At 41.4% G+C, this 18,819-nt stretch overlaps 1 protein-coding gene across 3 annotated transcripts in view; it reads right to left on the bottom strand.

The window, feature by feature from the left end:
• FSTL4 (follistatin like 4) overlaps positions 1-18,819 on the bottom strand; it is a 234,963-nt gene that overhangs the window by 10,094 nt on the left and 206,050 nt on the right. For 2 of the 3 annotated variants that reach the window (XM_050905333.1, XM_050905332.1), the window contains 5 exons: positions 17,381-17,501; positions 9,420-9,581; positions 8,272-8,406; positions 6,784-6,810; positions 1,402-1,520 (listed from right to left, as the gene is read on the bottom strand). In XM_050905333.1, the coding sequence (XP_050761290.1) occupies positions 1,402-1,520; positions 6,784-6,810; positions 8,272-8,406; positions 9,420-9,581; positions 17,381-17,501 (564 nt within the window). The remainder of the gene's footprint in view (positions 1-1,401; positions 1,521-6,783; positions 6,811-8,271; positions 8,407-9,419; positions 9,582-17,380; positions 17,502-18,819) is intronic. The other variant, XM_050905331.1, reaches the window with a different exon arrangement.

Here is an 18,819-nt window from a genome sequence, read left to right as displayed (position 1 = left end):
CCAGTCCTCCCTATACCAAGGCAAAAGGCCCTATGGTTTCTGTAGGAAACCCTTAGAAGTCTCTCTGAAAGGCAGCCAAGTAATGACATTAAAAATCCCTTTTATGCCCACCACTGTGCTGACATTATTTCCTTAAGTGCTCTCTCTCCTTTGTTCTTTTCAACCTGTTTCTCCAGAACCACCTCTTCAATATTTACAGCTCTTTGGAAAAGAAACACAAGACTTCTGTCTTTGAGTAGCAACAGCTCAAGTGTGGCTTAATAATACTAAGCTCATTCTAAGGACCAGTCTTGCGGTGAGCATCAGTCTGGATTTCTACTAAGGTATATTAAAATCCAGGGGAAAAAAACCAATATCAACCACAAATTTATTGAGATTTAAAAAATACTGAATACAGATTCACAAGAAGATCTTGACCCATGGCAGCAGAGCCCTGCAGTGCTCACGATAGTGATTCTCCCCTTTTATTCCTCCCAAAATTGAAAGCAAGGCTGAAGCCCTTTTCTTCAGAAGGGAGCCACATTCTCAGCTTCCCGTTTCAAAAAAAACTAAATAAAGGAGTGACCAAAAAAGCATTTCTGGATGTATTTCAGCACCTGTGTTTTATGAGAATTGATAGTTTCATGAGCATACACATGGTGTATGTTACCGCACAAGAGTATGTAACACAGGTCGCTGAAAACATTGGCCTCGCAGGGCCTCCAGGCACGTGTTATCCCACTTGCCATGTTGAGCTCCACCGTGTACGAGCCAGTGCTTGACGTTCACTGACACTTGAACAAATTTTTCTTGTGATTTCCTAAAGCAAGGGTCAGGTAAACTCAGTGCTGGCAGAAAATGCCGGAGAGCAAACAAGGACGGCGTGGGTCTCCGGTTCAGCGGCAGAAAATGCAGAGGACCAGCGTGGCACAACCATGTTCCATGCATTCTTACTCGCCTCCCTGCTGTGGTTTAAGCTGGGAAACTATTTCTAAAGAGCACTTAGCAGCCCACTCCTTTGCCTATGGAGCCACCAGTAAAAAGGGCCAGTTAGCACCAGTGAGTGATGCCTGCATCTCTCTGCTACTGACTTTTGTACTTTCCCTACAGCCCAGTTACAACTTCTGGGCAGGGATATGTAAATAGGTCAAGCAGGACAAGTGAAAGTCTTTGCCTACATTTTGACATGATAACTAGTCAAATTCTCTGCATCATGTCAGTAATCTTCCATGTCAGTCTTATAACATATGTGGTTCCCTCAATTTTCAAGAGGAGAAGATGATACACCTCAGGGATGCCACATGAAGCCCACCAAGCTCCAACATCATTGTGTCAAACAGGTCCTTTAGCAATAACAACCTTTGAAGAGATTAAGAGAAAGTTTCCCAGCTGTCGGCTGTAGCTGCCGGGTTTAGGACTTACATAACTTGTGAAAATCCTCTCTTCGGGCCTGATGTGTCTCCGGATTTCACATTCATTTGGCTGAAGGACTGTGATCCCATCATCAGAAAAGACATAGAACATATTCCCAACACTCAGGCCTTGAAGGGGGATAAAGCAAAAGGAGTAGGATTTTTTTTTTTTTTATGTATCCATAGCTGTTAGGACTTTTTTTAAGAACTCTCCCTCCTCCCCCAACAAACAAAATCTGCCTTACATAAAAGTTGGTCATTTGGATGCAGTCGGTGCATTCACAAAATCAAATTTCATGTCACAACGAGGGCTTCGAGGAGTGAAGAGGTACAGACACATTCAAAAATGCATTGCCTTGGTGGCGGCGGTTGTACGTAAATAACTATGTTCAGGTCTTGTGCATATGTACCAAAGCCGGATTTGATTACAAGAAGCCCCTGTACTGCATTGTTAACTCCCTCAGATTATGACTTTGTTTTTTCTATGATTTCATTAAAAATAGCTTGCTAATAATTTGAGAACTGAGAGAGAAGCTTTAGTTAAAATTAATCTGAAGGTTGTGCTGTTACAGGTAACTTGCCTTCTTGTAACTGTGAGGCAAAATGGAAGTGCTTAACATCTGTTCCACAAATGAAAATATATGTATTTCTCTATTTTCTTAAACGATCTGGATGAACTAACTATAGCCACCAAAACAAATACATTTTTGAAATCTTGCAAACTGTAATTCACAAATGTGGAGTAGTTCAGCATCGCAATAGCACTCATTTATCCAACTGGGGCATTCCAGGAGATTTGGAAAACTGGCTGTCTGTCATTGCTTTGCTGTTAGGAGATTGTATTTTATCATTTCTGTCATGCAGAAATGCCTTAAAACAATGATAATTTAGTTGTTCTTCAGCTACATGCAATTGCAGTAACGAGCATCTTTAAGAAATGTTCAGGATCTTTTCAAACACTCTAGTTAGAAAGATCCAAGCACCATTTCATCCTTTTCATACCACCACCAGTAAGTGTTTGCAATGACCACTGTCACCCCCAGTAATGTTGATAGTGTACTTATCTGCCAACGATACGGTGATGTGATAATTTGTAATTTCTAATTAATTACGTTTTACCCATGGAGAAATAAGGTCCCGGTTCTACAGATCTGAACAACGTTCAGTGTTACAATTCCCTCGGCTGGTCCTGTCGTGGCAGCTCTAAACACTGCTCACATCTACGGAGTTTCTCACAACTCTTAAGTGTTTGCAGGATTGGGGTCTAAATCATCATAGGAAAACTTCACAGCAAAAACATGTATAATTTGGATAAATCCATTTTTGGAAAATTTTGTAAAATACATAGTATTTAGTAAGGCTAGAAGGGGTTTTTTTTGGTGCTAAAAAACCCTCTTTTTGTGCCGAAGAAGTGGCTTCAGAGTACAACGTCTCAGTATGTGGTGTTTGCTGTACTGACAATGTTCAAGTTGAGTTTCTCTAAATCATACCACAGAAATACCCCAGTTAGGGCATCAGGCGGGTACAGGAGCCGTGATCCTTAAAGGTGATGCCACAGTGAGGGATCATGCACATAGCAAAAAAGCTACCGAACTTCTATCGAGAACTAAGTTATCTTTATGGAGTCAGGGCTAATTTTTTCCGAGTATATTGTTAAAACATTTCATTCGGGCACTTTGAACCAAAATCTGCGCTCGCAGCATGCACACAACTCCCACCTGCTTCAGTGGGATTTGAGTGAATACCTCCGAGGGCAGAACTTGGCCCTGGCTGGAATGAGTGCACATATTTTCATGAGTAAAGGATTTTAACCCTAAGAAGTGGAAACAGGCAGGCAACAAATTATGACCATTGTGAAGATGCTTATTATTATTTTCATGCACGGCAGTAGCGTGATTTTGTCTGATGATCCTGTTACAATGAGGGTGTATTTCAGAACTAAGGCCTTAATTAGTCACAAAAATACTTTGATAATAATTTTACCCTGGTAGGTTTAGAGTTAGTGACTTGGCAAGTCCCACCCCTTATTTTACAGTAAAATGAGTGCAAGTTTTTCTGCTGACTGGTTAAAATATGATACAAATTACTAATAGCATTCAAGTACTCTCTTTTTAAAAAAGTTTACCGATTTAAATTAAAATACTTTTTCAGAGAGTAATCTTCACACTGATTTTTAGACAAAGTAGGGTTTTTACTAGACAAACTAGGTGTTTTATGGTGACTTACGAAGTATTTGCCAAGTCTTGATTGGGGTACGTCTCTAAACAATCTCATGGACATCGGTAAAACAGACTCCACTCTTGATTATACTGCTGCAACTCCTCGGCCTGGGGAATTACTTCAGTACGGAGGTGGGCAATGGAGAATTTTGCTCAGTTGTGTTATTTATACTAGTGAGGCAGGTACGAGATTGGGAACCGGAGGAGTAATGAGGAGGGTTTTTCTTTTTTCTCCTTTTTAATTGAAGACATTTCAGGTTGGATGACACAACTAGTTCAAAAACTAAAGACTTTACAAAAGGCAAAATACCTCATCTGTGTAACAGAAGAACTAATATAACAAACCCCCCATTAAGAATGGGGAAGGTCTCCTAAACATAACAGTTCTTATTTGAACCATTCCAGATGAAGCTGACTCTAACATCTTTATTTTTTAAAAACTTCAGGAGGACACCTAATGACAACAAGAGTTTTCTTTATTTGAGGAATACAGTCTCCATCCGAGTGTACGTTTGTATTTCCCTCCTTTGAGATCAAAGGGCAAATTTGTCACTGTGGAATACTCTCCTCTGATGTGATACTTGGATACTTTTCCTCAATTTAATCTAAATGCTTGGAAGTATTTTAGAACTTAAATTTGGTAACAAAAAGGCTTTCAGCTTTTTAAGTGCATACATTCATGTAACTGATGATTGCCTGCTGGCACGATATGCTCCCTTTATTCAGGTATAAAGAAAGCAACACTCACTGCAGAAATGAACACTGGCATGAAAACAAATCTCTAGGTTACATTTGGGCTACTCCTAGTTTTCTCTGTACAACATTAAAAACTAGTTTGTACATTGAGTAAATATTGCACGTGCTTCCAGTTCCCTGTTTAACTGGCTGGTCATGCTATGTGCACTCATTTCTTGAGGTTTGACTTGTGCATGGTCTGTGAAAGGTTTTGAGAACAGACTGATAGACTGACTTTTAAAATGACCAACTACTCGTGTTAAAACTTTGATTTGCAGCAAAACCTTGTTCTACACAATATTCTGTCTAGGCATTTTCCCAATAGCTTTAGTTACTACAGACCTTGTGGGCATGAGGATGTGATCATTTTAAAGGAGCTCAAGTCTACCAATCCATTTGTTAATATTGCTACTTATAAGTTTTCATTTTAATGGAATTGACAGAATACTTTAAAACGTAAAAACAAAAATACCGTTCCTCTCCTCCAGCTTTCTCTGTGCCAAGATTTCACATGCTAAAGTATGTTCGATGGATTCTTTGTCTAGAATGAATGTGCCGATCAAACACTATAGAACAACACAGGCAGGGGAATAAACCTGCTCTAAAGATACTGAATTGTTTCAGAACATCAGTAAATCTGCTTTTACTGCCCATGTTTTCCCTGTACATTGCTCATACTTTTATTTAAAATGTGCAAGGTTGATAAGCAGTAAGTCCATATTGTTTAGCAGAATTATAATAAGACTTTCTGCAATCAACTTCTTAGTTGTTCTTTAAATATTACTGTACTTCTGCATCTGCTAGGGCTATCCGTCTACTTTTTTAAAAAGGGGTGTAAGGGATGCAGTATATAAACAGCCATGTAGCATCATGCAGATGATGCTGGACTGATTAGATGCACTAGAGATTTCACTTCCAAGCAGAAGGGAAATAGCAAGTCTTAGTGCCCATAATGCCGTTTACAGGAACATCAGCAGTAAAGAGACACTCTTCATTGCCACGCACCAGGCACTTGCAGGTGGCGTATTTGGGAATAAGTGCTGGAGAGCCATCTTAGGCAGCTGTGCCACGTCTCCTGACCTCCAGCCAGCTGCATTTGCTGCGTGTACGTGCCTGCAGCAGGACAGCAGGTATGCACCGGGTGTTTGCGTACCTGGCCGAGGTAGCACCGGTCACTAAGGGCTGGCACTTTCCTTCCGCCCCTAAAACCTTTTGGCCCAAGCCACAGCAATCCAGAAAGCTCCGAGCCAAGGGCATGAAGCACAACTGCCGTTTTGGGTACCTGGAGGCACTGCTTGTGAAAGGGTCTTTGCACCTTCCAAAGGCAGAGTGAGCGTGCAGCCCTGCCTGGAGGAACAACGGGAGGGAGGGGTGTTTGCAGTGGGCAGGGGGACACGGTCGAGAGCAGTTTGTAAGTGCAGAGAGACCTCCCCCACAAGGCTGGAAGGACACCAAGGTCCCAGCTTCCTCATATGCAACTGGCAGATGTAAGAACTGGCTTACGCCTGGACTTCAATCCAAGAACCTTCCTCCAGTGCGCAGATACCCTGCTCACAGCCCCCAGGAGCCCGAAGCCGGGAGGCTCCCCATCCACGCACCCGGGCACCCTACCTACAGAGGCAGATGGGCGAGCTGCTTGAGAGCTCCTTGGGCCTTGGCACGATGCGTCTTACTGCGCGTTTTGGAAATTATGACAGCACAAGCGCGCACAAAATCAAATAAATTTTCATTTCAAGTGCCTCCATAATATCTTTGAGTCAATTAGCTGTTTAGGATGGGATTTTTCTAATTCGGCTTCCAAGATACACAGATGTTGACCTTGTGCAGGGCACACTATAAATTTGATCAAACTAGAGCTCTTAACTGCCAATTAAAACAAGGAGAAATGGGGCAACCTTTACCCTGCATCGATTTAAAGGATAGAGGGAAGCAAAACCTGTTGTGGTTTTTTTTTTTTTTTTGCCTAACAGTCAAGAACACAATTTTTGTTGCTCACCTAGTAAACATCAATACGTGCTACTGAGGAGGAAGAGCTTGAACTGCTTGCTTAAAAATGCAGTGTATTGAATTTATGTCTTACTTGTTCAATTATGGTAATTTGGGAGCACTTCTGACACTTGCGCAATTGTCAATGCAGCTTGAGAATCTCAGGCTACTCACACTGGTGGCAGTTTATATAAAATTCACATTTTTATATATTTTACAGTTATCTATTATTTCGTAGTGGGAAAACGTAAGAAGTTACAGGTACGATTTATATTACGAGGGTGATATCTCTTATCTGAATAGTTTAGCTTTTAAATGTCTGGTCTGTACTTAATCCGGTAACTGTGAAAGTTGATAGAGTTAGTGGCAAGTCAGTGGAGAATGGCCCATCATGGAATTATTAAAGCAGACAAGCACATTATCACTACGACAAAAGAACTTTACTGCAGTACCTTCCTCTCGCCACAGTATGTTTGCAACTGCAGCATCAGAAAATTGGGAAAGCCAGAAAATAATCAGGAAAAGAAAAAAAACAACAAAACAATGTCAAAATCTTCATTGTAGCAAGTAACTGAATTAATACTCATGTTTACATGAACTGTTTAATTTGTGAAAACTTTGTAACATTCATTCAAATAAAATATCAGGAAAGATAGATAGTTCTAAATACATTTGCTCCTTCTAGAGACAATTCTGAAACTTTGACGTGGGGAAAATCCTCCCCGAAATGAAGCCAACTTTAGCCTGTGCAAAGATCAAAGTCTTACTAAAGAGAAGATGTTACCTTCAAATGTAATTGGAGGTATGGTACAGGCTGTGATTTTCTGTACAGGTTCAATAAGGAAACATGACATCTTTCAGAAGCCTGAGACTGGCAGTTAGAGCAGCCACACACTTTGCTGCATTTCTTCTTGGAATTTCATGCAACTACATTCTCTTTTAGGATTCAAATACTCTTTGAAAGTACATCTGCATTTGAATTTCTGTTTAAGATACATCCAATTATTTCTCAACATACTGTAATTTCCCTTGCTCGAGTATTCAAGGGAAAACGACCGATATTAACAAGAGTACATAAATCTATTTAATGAGGAATAGAATATATTTTCCAAAGAATCGCCATGAGAGCACATATTTATGGCTAACTTCGTTTTCAATTCTTGCTCTATATTAACAGCCAGAAAAGTAGCAAAAATCTCATTTGCACCTAGCCTTTTAGTATCACCATAAACCCAGGCAATCTCCCAAGTAGTTAAGACAGCAGAATTAGGAAGGATCAGGCCTCTGGGAGCTTTTCCATTGGGGCAACTAATCACCTCCTTCATTAATTGTGTTTCGGGGACAGTGCGGTCAAGATAACACTGCCGCACTCCTACGGGAGACATGCAGCTAAGAGTGGCTGGGAGAATACGCGTTTTTGAAGTGGAAGATAATTTCACACTGAGGGAAACCTATTTTGCTAGCTAGTGATGTAAATACAGGTAAAATAAATAATTCGATCAGAGCATTTTTGAAGCATCTAAATGTTTGAGAACTTCGACTCGTAACTGGCTTTAAAAGAAGAAGTCTTGTACAGAAATCAATAAAATTTATTTTCTAAAACCGCATATAATTCAACAAAATATTAGGTTTTGGATTTTCTCATATCTAAAACTATTGCCAATTTGTTACTTTAGTAAAGACATTGCCCGTACCACACCCAGTACACTTCTGGCACATGAAAGACACCATCGTCCTAGACGAGGAGATTTTACCTTCCCCACATGATTCCTTCCCAAAACAGCATACAATCCTCTGATCAAAGCGCAGACAAAATTGTCATTACCTTACGAGTAAGAGTCCAACATACCGCATGCAATGGACTGAACTATTAAATTGCAGGTATACCATTACATTTAAATACTCTTTAAAGAAATAAATACATGGAAAATTAAGCTTACGGGTCTTCCTTGCTGAATCTTCTATGAAAAGTGAAGATATGTCCTCATCCACTCCCACCTCATTTTTAGCAATGCAGGTATAGGCACCCGTGTCTTCATATCGAACGCTACTGATATGAAGTTCACTTCCGTTTGCTGTAAGAAAGACACCCAGAAACAGTGTTCCTCACTGCTGCTAATTGCTTTTACTGCCCGTAATTGCCTTCCATTGCCGCAGCCACCCGGTGACGGCTCGACAGGGTGGCTTCACCGCACAATAGTTCCCCATACGTAACTCGAGGTATTTGGGGGATTCTCATGAGAGCTGATGTTTTGCTTCTTTCCATTAGCACATACACACTCTGCGCCAGAAACGAACAAAGAACAATCCCAAGTGCAAACAATAAATTACATTCCATTTATTTCTTCTTGTTAAAAAAAGATGCTTTGGCTTTAGTGGAGAAAAAACAACTTCAATTTTGCAAACTGTTTTTCATCAGATCACCAAAAACTTGGGTTTGGGAGGGGTCTCTCTACAGTTCCTCCTATTATTTTGCTTTCTGGAGTGGGACTGTCGCCTAAAACCTTTGGAAGAGTTTGAGATACCACACCCAACCGTGCAGGGATACCTGTGTTGCCAACATACACCACAGCCAGACTGGGGGGGCGGGTGGGGAGGTTTTTTAATATTTTTACACAGAAAATTGCAAATAAATGCTTTTGCCTTTCATTGTGTCTGTTGCACCCTTATTTGAACGAGGACCAACAGGAGTCAAGAGCCTGATTCCCTCTGCAGAGGTGGGCGTGAGAAGATAGGTGAACCACAGCCCGATTCTCAGCTGACTTGCATCCAGTGTAGTGCTTACACCTGAACAAATAATTTAATGCATTTCTCTTCTGATTTGCACAGCTGTACACAAGAGGCGAGGCAGTAGAGAACCAGGCACACTGTCTTTTAACAGAATGCCGTTACCACTTATATCAATCAATACTGTATTTCCCGAGAAATTCACAGGAGAAAAAGATAAAAAGAAAGAACAGGGGTTTTGTAACACGATTTCCAACAACCGTGGCTTAGCGAAAGTATAGGAACTTCTAGTGTAAAGTGCAAAATAATCCTCCTTAATCCCCGTCTACAATACTTCAATTAATCAAAATTCTGTTCTTACCTAAGAGCGTCAGTTGTTTGGATAGTTTTGGCATGATATCAATGCCGTTCTTTAGCCAGGTAATTCGGGGATTAGGGATGCCTTCGGCGTGACATTTGAGGCTCGCCGACACGCCAGGCTCTTGCGCCTGCGTTTCAGGGTAGACGCGAATCACCGGTGGCACTGCGGGAAACAAGGAATTGGCGACTTTAGACTCACCCGCCAGGTGCCACCCCTTGTCGGTGGCTTGAGAGCCGCTGCCTTCAAACGGCGCGGCAGAAGAGGTCGGATCCGACAACCGGGGAGATAAGCAACGTCCCGGCTTTCAGTGCAAGCTACAGCAATGATTTTTCTACAGCTCAACTTTGGGGGCAGAAAAGAGAAAATAATAATAGAAAAGAGAAAACTAAGAAACCAACGCCAGGGAGCAACCTCCATATCTGATTTTGTATTTAGACCGTTCTTGCTTTCTTTCATTAAGTGACTGATTGAACTTAAGTAAAGTTGGATTAAAACCTAAGGCGGGTACTGACATATTTAAAAATTAAAGTATAAACTCCAAACCTTCACTGAATCTAGTAAGGAAGGAATTGGAGTTCTTGCCTATTAGAATTAGCATATTATTCAACATTTTAATTAAATAGCCATCAGGAAATAGCCTGTACATTCACTACCTGTTATTCTGAACAAATAAAGTGTTTATGAATTACTTCTCTTTTTTTCTGAGACGCTTTCAAAACATGACTTACCTTGTTTCAGGAAGGCCCCTCTGAACTATTTAATATACTCAATTGGCAGAACTACTAATTATATTACAATTTCAGACAAGTTCATTGATTTTCAATCATGTTGCCTTCATTGCTCACATCAACAAGGCTTACTATCACCCATTAACTATTTCTTAACAATTTACTCACATACTTTAAAGAGAATTTGCAATATTGCAGTATCAGTGAAAAATATCAGTGGGACCCTCCTTCCTTTCACTTCAAGGGACATAATAAAAGGAAACGTGAGGACGTGCTGTATCATGGCTGATGGTATTTGAAGGGTGGTCATGGACTGCTGTGTTTCATAATCAAGTGGTCAACTTTTCTACCAGATTAGGAGATTTTGGGACTCACGATGTAACTGTTGAAAGGTGTACAGTTTTGTAAAACTGCAGTCCGAGTCAAATATGGATGTGATATGTGGGGGCCCAACTTCTTCCTCAAGGAAAATGAATAACCTCTGCTGGCACTAGTGGAGGATTGAGGAAAATGTGTGGAGTTTTTTTTAAGAAAGCCTGAATGAGTTAATAACAAACTTCTACTGGAAATTACTGGCTTAAGGTACCTAACTCACTGCTGTGCTTTTATATAGTCCATCATTAGGCTCCAGGACTGGCAAAATTAAATTGTCCTAACAGTTGCTTTAGAATAAAATGAAATCTGCGTTTGCAGCTTGCTATGCGTCTATATATCCATATGGGGATAGTTTAAATAATTACATTCACTAGCATACACTTTCCATCCTTCTATTTCTATTTTTTTATGGGCTTTACCAGAGAGAGATGTATTTTACTTCTGTCTTACCGACCAGCTGCCAAGTATTAACCAGAGCTGAGTCATCAGCTTGGAAGGAAATCAGCCACGACAGAAAGCCCTCAAGTCTACTTGTTTTTTATAGCTTTAAAAGCAAGAGATTGTTCAAGTGTAATCTGAGAGGAAATGCCTAGGGGCAACTGGAGGCACAAAAAAATGGGGACTTCTAGCAAAGAAATGGCTTTAAACTCCACCTCTGCACTGGACGTGTGGGCTTACTTCCTCGTCTTCTATTTCCTTTACTTGAGAAGAAAAGAAAATGTGTTGTAAGATGCAGGGCAGTAAGTAAAACACCATCCACAAGCTTTTTAATCAGGAGGTTACCAAAAAGACAAGTTTGTTTTATTAAATTGAGTTTTCAAATTCTAAATAAAAGCATCTACTAGCTTTTTATCTTCTCTTCCTCCCATTACTATCAGGGTTGCAGCTCCTCCTGGCTTCAGGAGGTGCCAGATCAAGTGGAGGGCAAGCAAAGGAAGCAATCGCTGTTGGAAACGTCTGGCAGCTGTCGGAGCCATCCCTGCGTTTATTTAAGAGACAGTGCCCAGGCAATTCAGGAGAATAAGACTGAGAGTCAGAAGCTTCTCATTCCGGCTGTACCTCGGAAAATTAATTTAAATTGCTCCGAGTCAGTGTCTCCAGGCGCGATAGGATAAAGATAGTAATTTTTGTCCACTTCGACAGAAATTTATGAAGGTCCTGCACTCAATGCTTGTCTCGCCTATGGTTTGCTTGCTACTAGTAACATTTTTAGAACGAAATGATTTAGGAACTGAGGTCCCTTGAAAGTCTACGTGATTTATTCAGACTCACAGATGAGAGGTGGTTTGTCTCCTACAAACGCACAGGAAAAAACTTACGATACCCAAGGAGGTTAGATGCCCAAATCCTGGTGAAGTCAACTGACAGTTAGTACTCGATGTCCCCAGGTACCTTCCTAATTCTCCAGATGGCACAACCTGCCTCTTCCAGTCCACACGCAGCGCTGACCCTCTCTGCCTGGGGGTTTGCCTGCCCCAGCCTCTTGCAGACAGATCTGTGTGCCCATGCTTGCAGCTAGCTACATGAAAACCAGCTCCGGAGCAAAGCCTGCGAGGTCCCGTGCCCCGTGCAGAGCTCTGCTCCTGCCAGGATATGACCGCCTGCCAGAAGAGACGGAGATCCCCCAGCCGGGCTCGAGCCCTTCTCTAACATATCCCAAATGGCCAAAGGCACCAGAGCAATTTTACTCCAAGCCTAGTGTTTTTTTCTCACCCATCAGCTCTTAAAGGAGGTAAGAGCCCATCCCAGACATCACCTATTTAATGCTCTCAAAACCAGCGTGGGTTGATATTTTCTTACAACAGTTTGGTTTAGGCTTTCCTCTTCACATGGGCACTTATGTCAGCACTCCCAATGACCGCCGCAATGATCATGCTCCCTAGAAACACGGCGTTCCTTCACAAAGCAGAGTTCACTTGCATCTCTCAGTTTTTTGCCTCACACCGTGTTAGTCTGCATGTGAGTAATCCACATCTTTTACCCGCAGAGCTGAAAACACAATAGATTTACACTGCAGAAGGTAGCTCAGGGGTCCTAGACACTGAATCAATGTTCCGCATGAAAATTAGCTTAACTTGAAATTATAGCAAGGTGTCTTTTCAAGAGTGATTAATGAGGAAACTGCTTGTTTTCACCTACAAAAATATGTGTTGCATCTCCATTCCTGCTCTCTTATCATTTTCCTGCTCCTTCCATTTTTAAACTTTTTATTTCTTCTCCCTTGTCTTACATAATTCATTACACAGGTAAATTATTGCATGCAACTGCCTTGTGATAACAGCAAACTGCAGAATGCATTTTTATTGTCCTTGCTACAAATTAATACATTCCAAGTAAGCACATTTTACTTCAAACTTGCAAAGATTTCAGCTCCAGACTTTGGAATATATGGATTATCCTTTGCTATTTCCCTTGGTGAATATATATCATTGCTAACCATTACTGTGTCTGCAGCCAAGGGCAATATAAAAATGCTATTATCTTAAGCAAAGTAGGAAAAAAGAGGCATTCAAACAAGTACGAGATTGGGTAGATTGCCTACTACTGCATACTGAGTAGTACCTTACTCGCGAGCGGACCAATTCATTACAATAAAACAGCTCAGGTGATAAAGCACACGACGAGCACAGATGGCAGTATCAAGCCTCAAAGACATACATTGCTGCTATAGGACCTATATACTCCAGGGCTTAGTAATAATTAATAGATTAATCATTGACTTGAGATGTTTTAATCTTGACATTTAGGATTTGAAAGGAGTTTGTAGCACTGTATGTTTTCTCTTGAAAAGCCACATGAACAAAACATCCGTGTTTAAAACATCTCTCTGCTACTGGAAAATTTGTCCTATTGGACCCTTATAATTGGGCTGAGGATCAAATGGCTTTTTAAAACTGTTTTCAAGGAATACAATATTCTGATTTATGCTGATGCTTTCCAGAGTGCAAGGACCAAGGAAAATGATGCCCTACACTCAGCAGTCTCTTGATTTGCAAACTATCAATTTTCATAGTTGATTACAATTTTATGAGATTCTTTATCCTCAGCAACTCTTCTTCCTCTTGAATGTGATAAATTGCTTTTCCTCCCTACAGTTAGTGTATGCTGTACATATTTCCCAAGCAATATCCATACGTAGGAGAGAACATAATTTTCCTACTGTTCTTGGCTTCCCCTGATCAAAGATACCAGCACGCAAGATGAATTTTTCATTCTTAAACTTTGTGCTGCTTTTCAGCGCGTTCTTTTCTTCCAAAGACATTAAGGGCGAGCTGTATAAATAGACTGACTTAAATTTTACCACTGCTGTGAATCCTAAGATTGATGAGCTCAACCCAAACCTACCACATCAAATGTCACATGTAGGCTGCATTTCACATGTGTGCTTTATGCTTCTTGCCCAGAAGATGTGAGCCAGCAGTTTGGGGCATTCATCACATTTTCTGCCTAACAGGATTCTCATTTCTGCTTGTCAAAATGAGCATCTGGATCTGCCCGTGTTCTCTGTGATATCCTGAACGAGCTGAGACAAAGGGAAGCACTGCACGGCATTCGGCAGTCGAGCAAAACAAACCTTCTTTTCCCCTTCAGAAAGGCTGCTTTGGAGAGGATCTTCAGGCAAGTCCAGACTGTGCACTGTCTGACGCCGAGTCAGACAACAGGGAGTTGCTTTTAGCATCGCGTTGTAGCCTGGTTCAACAGCCCAAGCACAGCGCTGCACGCGCGTGGCTGGGTTGCGTGGCACGGGTACAGCAGCAAGCATCAGTAAGAACGCTGCTTGCCTGCCGTGGACAAGCGCGTGCCCGTCTTCCAGCAGGACTGGACTGCGGCGAAGTGAATTTACTTTCCTTGGGCAAGAAAAGGAACAACCGTGACAATACACTGGGATGAAAGCAAGGCTTTCTATGGGTAAACTTTTGACAAATTTGATGAGTCTGTAATACATTTAACTAGAGCTCTGAATTCCAGAAACTTTTAATTTTGTCAAAATTGGGCTCCAAGCTTTCTATTTAAGCTTATATTTCCTAATTTTCTATACCACCTAATCAATGAGCTGTTACAAGCTAGTGTTATGTTCTAAAAAGAGACAAAGGAGAAAGCAAGATAAAGAGAATATAATATGTTGGATAAAAGCATAGGAAGAGGGTGCATATAACTAGGGTCAGATTCTTTTAAGGAGAAAAAGGCAATAAAAGTAAAATATTTTGTAGCTGGACTGATGGGCCTCAGTGGAAAGAGTAAGCCAGGGCCCAGGTGGTACAGAAATGATCAAAGGACACTGGAAGAGTTCCTACAGCTTTGAAAAACACTGAACTAACTGAAACGCAGTTTAAAAGTTGGGACCTGCCTGTACAGACACAGTGAGCTTGGGAAGGCTTGGGGATAAACCCTTTTACTTCCAGTTGGTTCTTCTTTCTCTACTCTTTCCCAATAGAGAAACTTGGATTTTTCTGTATTAAAAAGAAAAAAAAAATAATAACTCTGATCCTTTTCATAGAATAAAAAACCCCTGTGTTTCTGATGTTAAAAGTGTATCAGTCCCTCCCTGGAGGAGACAGGCGAGCAGATACATCCGAGTTCTGGCTGACTTGGTTCTGTCACATTCTCTTACCATTTTAGTCCAATACAGAAAAGCAACAAAAAACCTCCTGTGTTGAAGATGGAGTTTTTAGTTTGATACAGACAGACAGAGACAATCCCCAGCGCTGAACAGAGCCCATCAACTATACTTAGATTCTCGGCATCTTCACTCAATTCAGCTCGGCTCAGTTTCTTCTCTCTACTCCTGTCAAGAGAAATTCCTCAATTTGTCCTTTAAGTTACTAAAACTGAGAAGGATTTCCTGAGCAGGGCTCTGCCTTGGGAACCCCACCACGCATCTGAAGGTAAGCAACATTGTCCTGTCATCGGCGCTGTCGCCCCAACATCACTTGCTGGAGGAAGCCACGACACAGGCAAAAAAGGAGAGAATCTAGTGATGCGGGCAGCCAGCCAGCCACATCAAGAACTGCAAAAACCCGGCTTTGCAAAGCCTAATGGCTCACACGGGAATATCAGATGCTGTTAGACAAAGATTTCTAGACCCTGCAGTGTCTTCTAGCAAGCCCGGGTTGATACGAGAATGCATGGCATTTTTTGCAGTATTTAGTGACCATACAGCAACATTAAAAAGCCAACATGGATAGTGGGGGTTTTTGTATAAGAGTGTTCTTCTATTAGTACGAAAAACCACATGCAGCTGTGGTGTGAAACTTCCATTTAAAAAGAAAATGGCATCTTTCAACAACAAGTTAAATCTAAGTGGCAGGCATGAGTACGAAACGAATCAACCCCTCCCCACACTCCATCTAGCTTTCCTCTCATTCTGGTTTTAGTTTCAAAGCCTTTGGGCCTTATATTCTCAGTGATGATAAAGTCTACATTGTTGTCTGCCAACTAAACTCCATTCAGGCCTCATAATATATCACATAATATACACGGGATTAAGTTGTTAGCTCGCTTTTCTTTCAGCTGCCATTCATCAAACAAATAGCACTTTGAGGAAGGAAACCTATTTTCCCAGCTGCAGCATGCACAATCTAGTTATCCACATTGCTGAGACTTTACTATCTCAAAAGATGACAAATTATCATGTAGAAACATTAAGCCAGTTTTCATTCAAATCAACTGGATGCTTCGTGCTCTCCTCCAGGCACTCGCTGTGGGTGGGGAGCACTTACACACGTCCAGAAGACCTGAGCTGCAGTTAAACCTAAACCCCACGTCCACCATGGCACTTCTTAAAGTGCATAAATAGCCCTTTTTACTGTTTCTCTTCGTATCAGCCTCTCTCTATTAACCTGTGTGTAGCTATCTGCTCTTACCAGTTGAAAGCTCTCCTTTGTAGAGGTCTGCGCACATCAAGAGAAAGAGCTAAATATTAATTTTCCTTAGAACATATCCCTTGTCAAAAAGTTACTGAATTTTCCTGTAAAACTCAATACTTTCATACCAGAGTACGTCAAAATCTACCCATAGTGAGCAACGGGTTACTCTGTCTCCTATTCCGGAGATACTGCTGGTCGTATTAGCACATGTAAATACGGGTTTAAAGTTGGACAACGATTTTGCTGCTGGGGAGGTGGATACTCCACGGAGTAGTCCCTCGATGAAATGCTGGTTTAAGCTAATGTAATTTTAAACTAAACCCGACTGACTGAGTTTGAGGTCAGAAGAAAGACAGCAAACGCCTGAATGTAAGTTCCACCAGATGCAAATGTGGTCCAGGGGACGGAGGTGAACGAGAATGCTGGAATATGGCCCGTGTGATTCTCTCACCTGTAAAATCGTTTGCCCTCATTTTGCAACCCAGCGGGCCATATCTTTAGCCAATGTAAATAGCCCTCAGCGAACCAAGCTGACAACAAGCAGGTAATAATCTGATATATAGCTGGGAGTTAGATAGCTAGTTTTGGAAACACTGTGCTGTAGTTATTGAAATATCCTGGGCTATTTCATGCAACAGAAATTATTTTCTGGAAGAAGAAATTATTGAAGCAACACTTCTGTTGACAAAAGTAGTAATTAGTCTAAGAGATGCTTTGAACCACTGCTCTTAACTCCATGGAAATGTTATTGACAGCTTGTTTTACAGTTAGGATACCTGCTGAAGCCCGGGTAATTATACACGTCCCCCCTTGGTACCTTTCTTTTTGATTGCCTGTGTGACAGCACGAGTGAGCGAACCCCGAGCTGCATTCACTTTCGTACACAGACAATTTGGTGCGTGGCTTTTCATGTCTCTGTGCGAATGAGATTAACACGCAACTTTGCTTATGGGAACGTTTTCATGGATTGTCATATGTGCCATTTACTAACCATTCACCTGAAGGATGTGGGTCTGATACAGCTCTTCATAGCCGTAGGCATGACAGGTGTAATTGCCCATGTGAATAGTTGTTACCTTGGTGATGTAGAGGGAATCGTCTTCTCCAAAATCCTGTATGGAACAAAAGGCAGGAAAGGTACCTTATTACTTAGTAAAAATATTTTAAACACCACGTGAAGGGAGACTACCTGTTCAGTGGTTTTGATAGCACCGCAGCTTGGGAACACAGCTTGAATTTTGAAGGTAAGTTTTAAAGTTCATAAATCAACATGCAGGGAGAAAATGAGCAGCAATTTAAGAGTAAGGCAAAGTAACTCATCTGAGAATATGAACTTTTGTGCTGGTTGCTAACAAGGTGCTCTTTGCACATAAAAAAGATGGCAATATCCAGCTGTTTAATTTATGGGGGAATTTAATATCTACCCATTAACCTCAGATGCATAAAATGCTAACTTCTGGGTGGGTTAAGGTTTCCTTTATCTACGCTGGTTCTTAGAAAATGCACTGTAACCTTGAGACTTGATGAGAGAGAACTGAAACTGTTCGTCACTTATCTCAGACAATATCCTAGGCAGGAGACAAGCAAGAAGACAAAAAGCATTTTCTGAAAGAAACTTGTTTTGATCTGTCACTGCTTGACAAGTATCTTTCTTTATCCCCTTCATCTTCCTAGATTTGCTCTCGTATTACTTCAATTTTTGATTATAGAGGGGGAAAATATGAGTTAGTAGAGAGGTTTTGGCACTTGAATATGTTGTACAAGTGCCCTGCTTCGGAATTTATTTCAAATTATAGTTAACAGAACCACAGCACTGACAGGTATACGAAGCTGCTTCTCTTGTTACTCCATTAACGTTCAGACTTCTGCAGCTCCAGAATGTTTGTACTGCTACGCAAACCCAGGATACATTTAAAAAACAGTTCATGAGCTTAAAGAACGATTCTTCTTTAATCAGCTCCATGCGTGAAGTATGCCTAATGAAACTTTGCAGAATTTCACTGCAAAAGTACGGTAAATTCAACTTAGAATCAGGGTGGTGCAAACTCAACAGGGTGAGTGTTGAAAAGTGGTTTTGCTTGTGAAAACCCAAGGACTTTTTTTCAAATTTCCACTGTGTAGGTGGAAAGCCAGCCTGCAGCCAAGGGGTGTACGGGAAAGCCCCTACACAAAGTCGTGCCTGCTGCTGCCCTTGTCCGGCATGGCTACCAGGAGCGAAATGGAAGCGCAGCACTGTAAGAGCGGTGAGGAGGTGAAAACTCCCAGCCAGGGTCTTCCAGCATGACTTGATTGAACCTACCAGGGTGGACGGCGTAAAACAGGAATGCAAATTTGCTCTGCTGGTTGGGAGTCAAGAGCTTAGGTCCCATTTTCTTTGTGACGGAGAAAGGGAATCCATGCACAGAGGTGCTGACGCCGCTCCCTTTCCCT

The sequence above is a fragment of the Gymnogyps californianus genome, chromosome 14 (assembly GCF_018139145.2).
Source record: "Gymnogyps californianus isolate 813 chromosome 14, ASM1813914v2, whole genome shotgun sequence".
Lineage (NCBI taxonomy): Eukaryota > Metazoa > Chordata > Aves > Accipitriformes > Cathartidae > Gymnogyps > Gymnogyps californianus.
The sequence above is the reverse complement of the archived record's forward strand: the minus strand, read 5'-3'. Positions and strand labels throughout refer to the sequence as shown.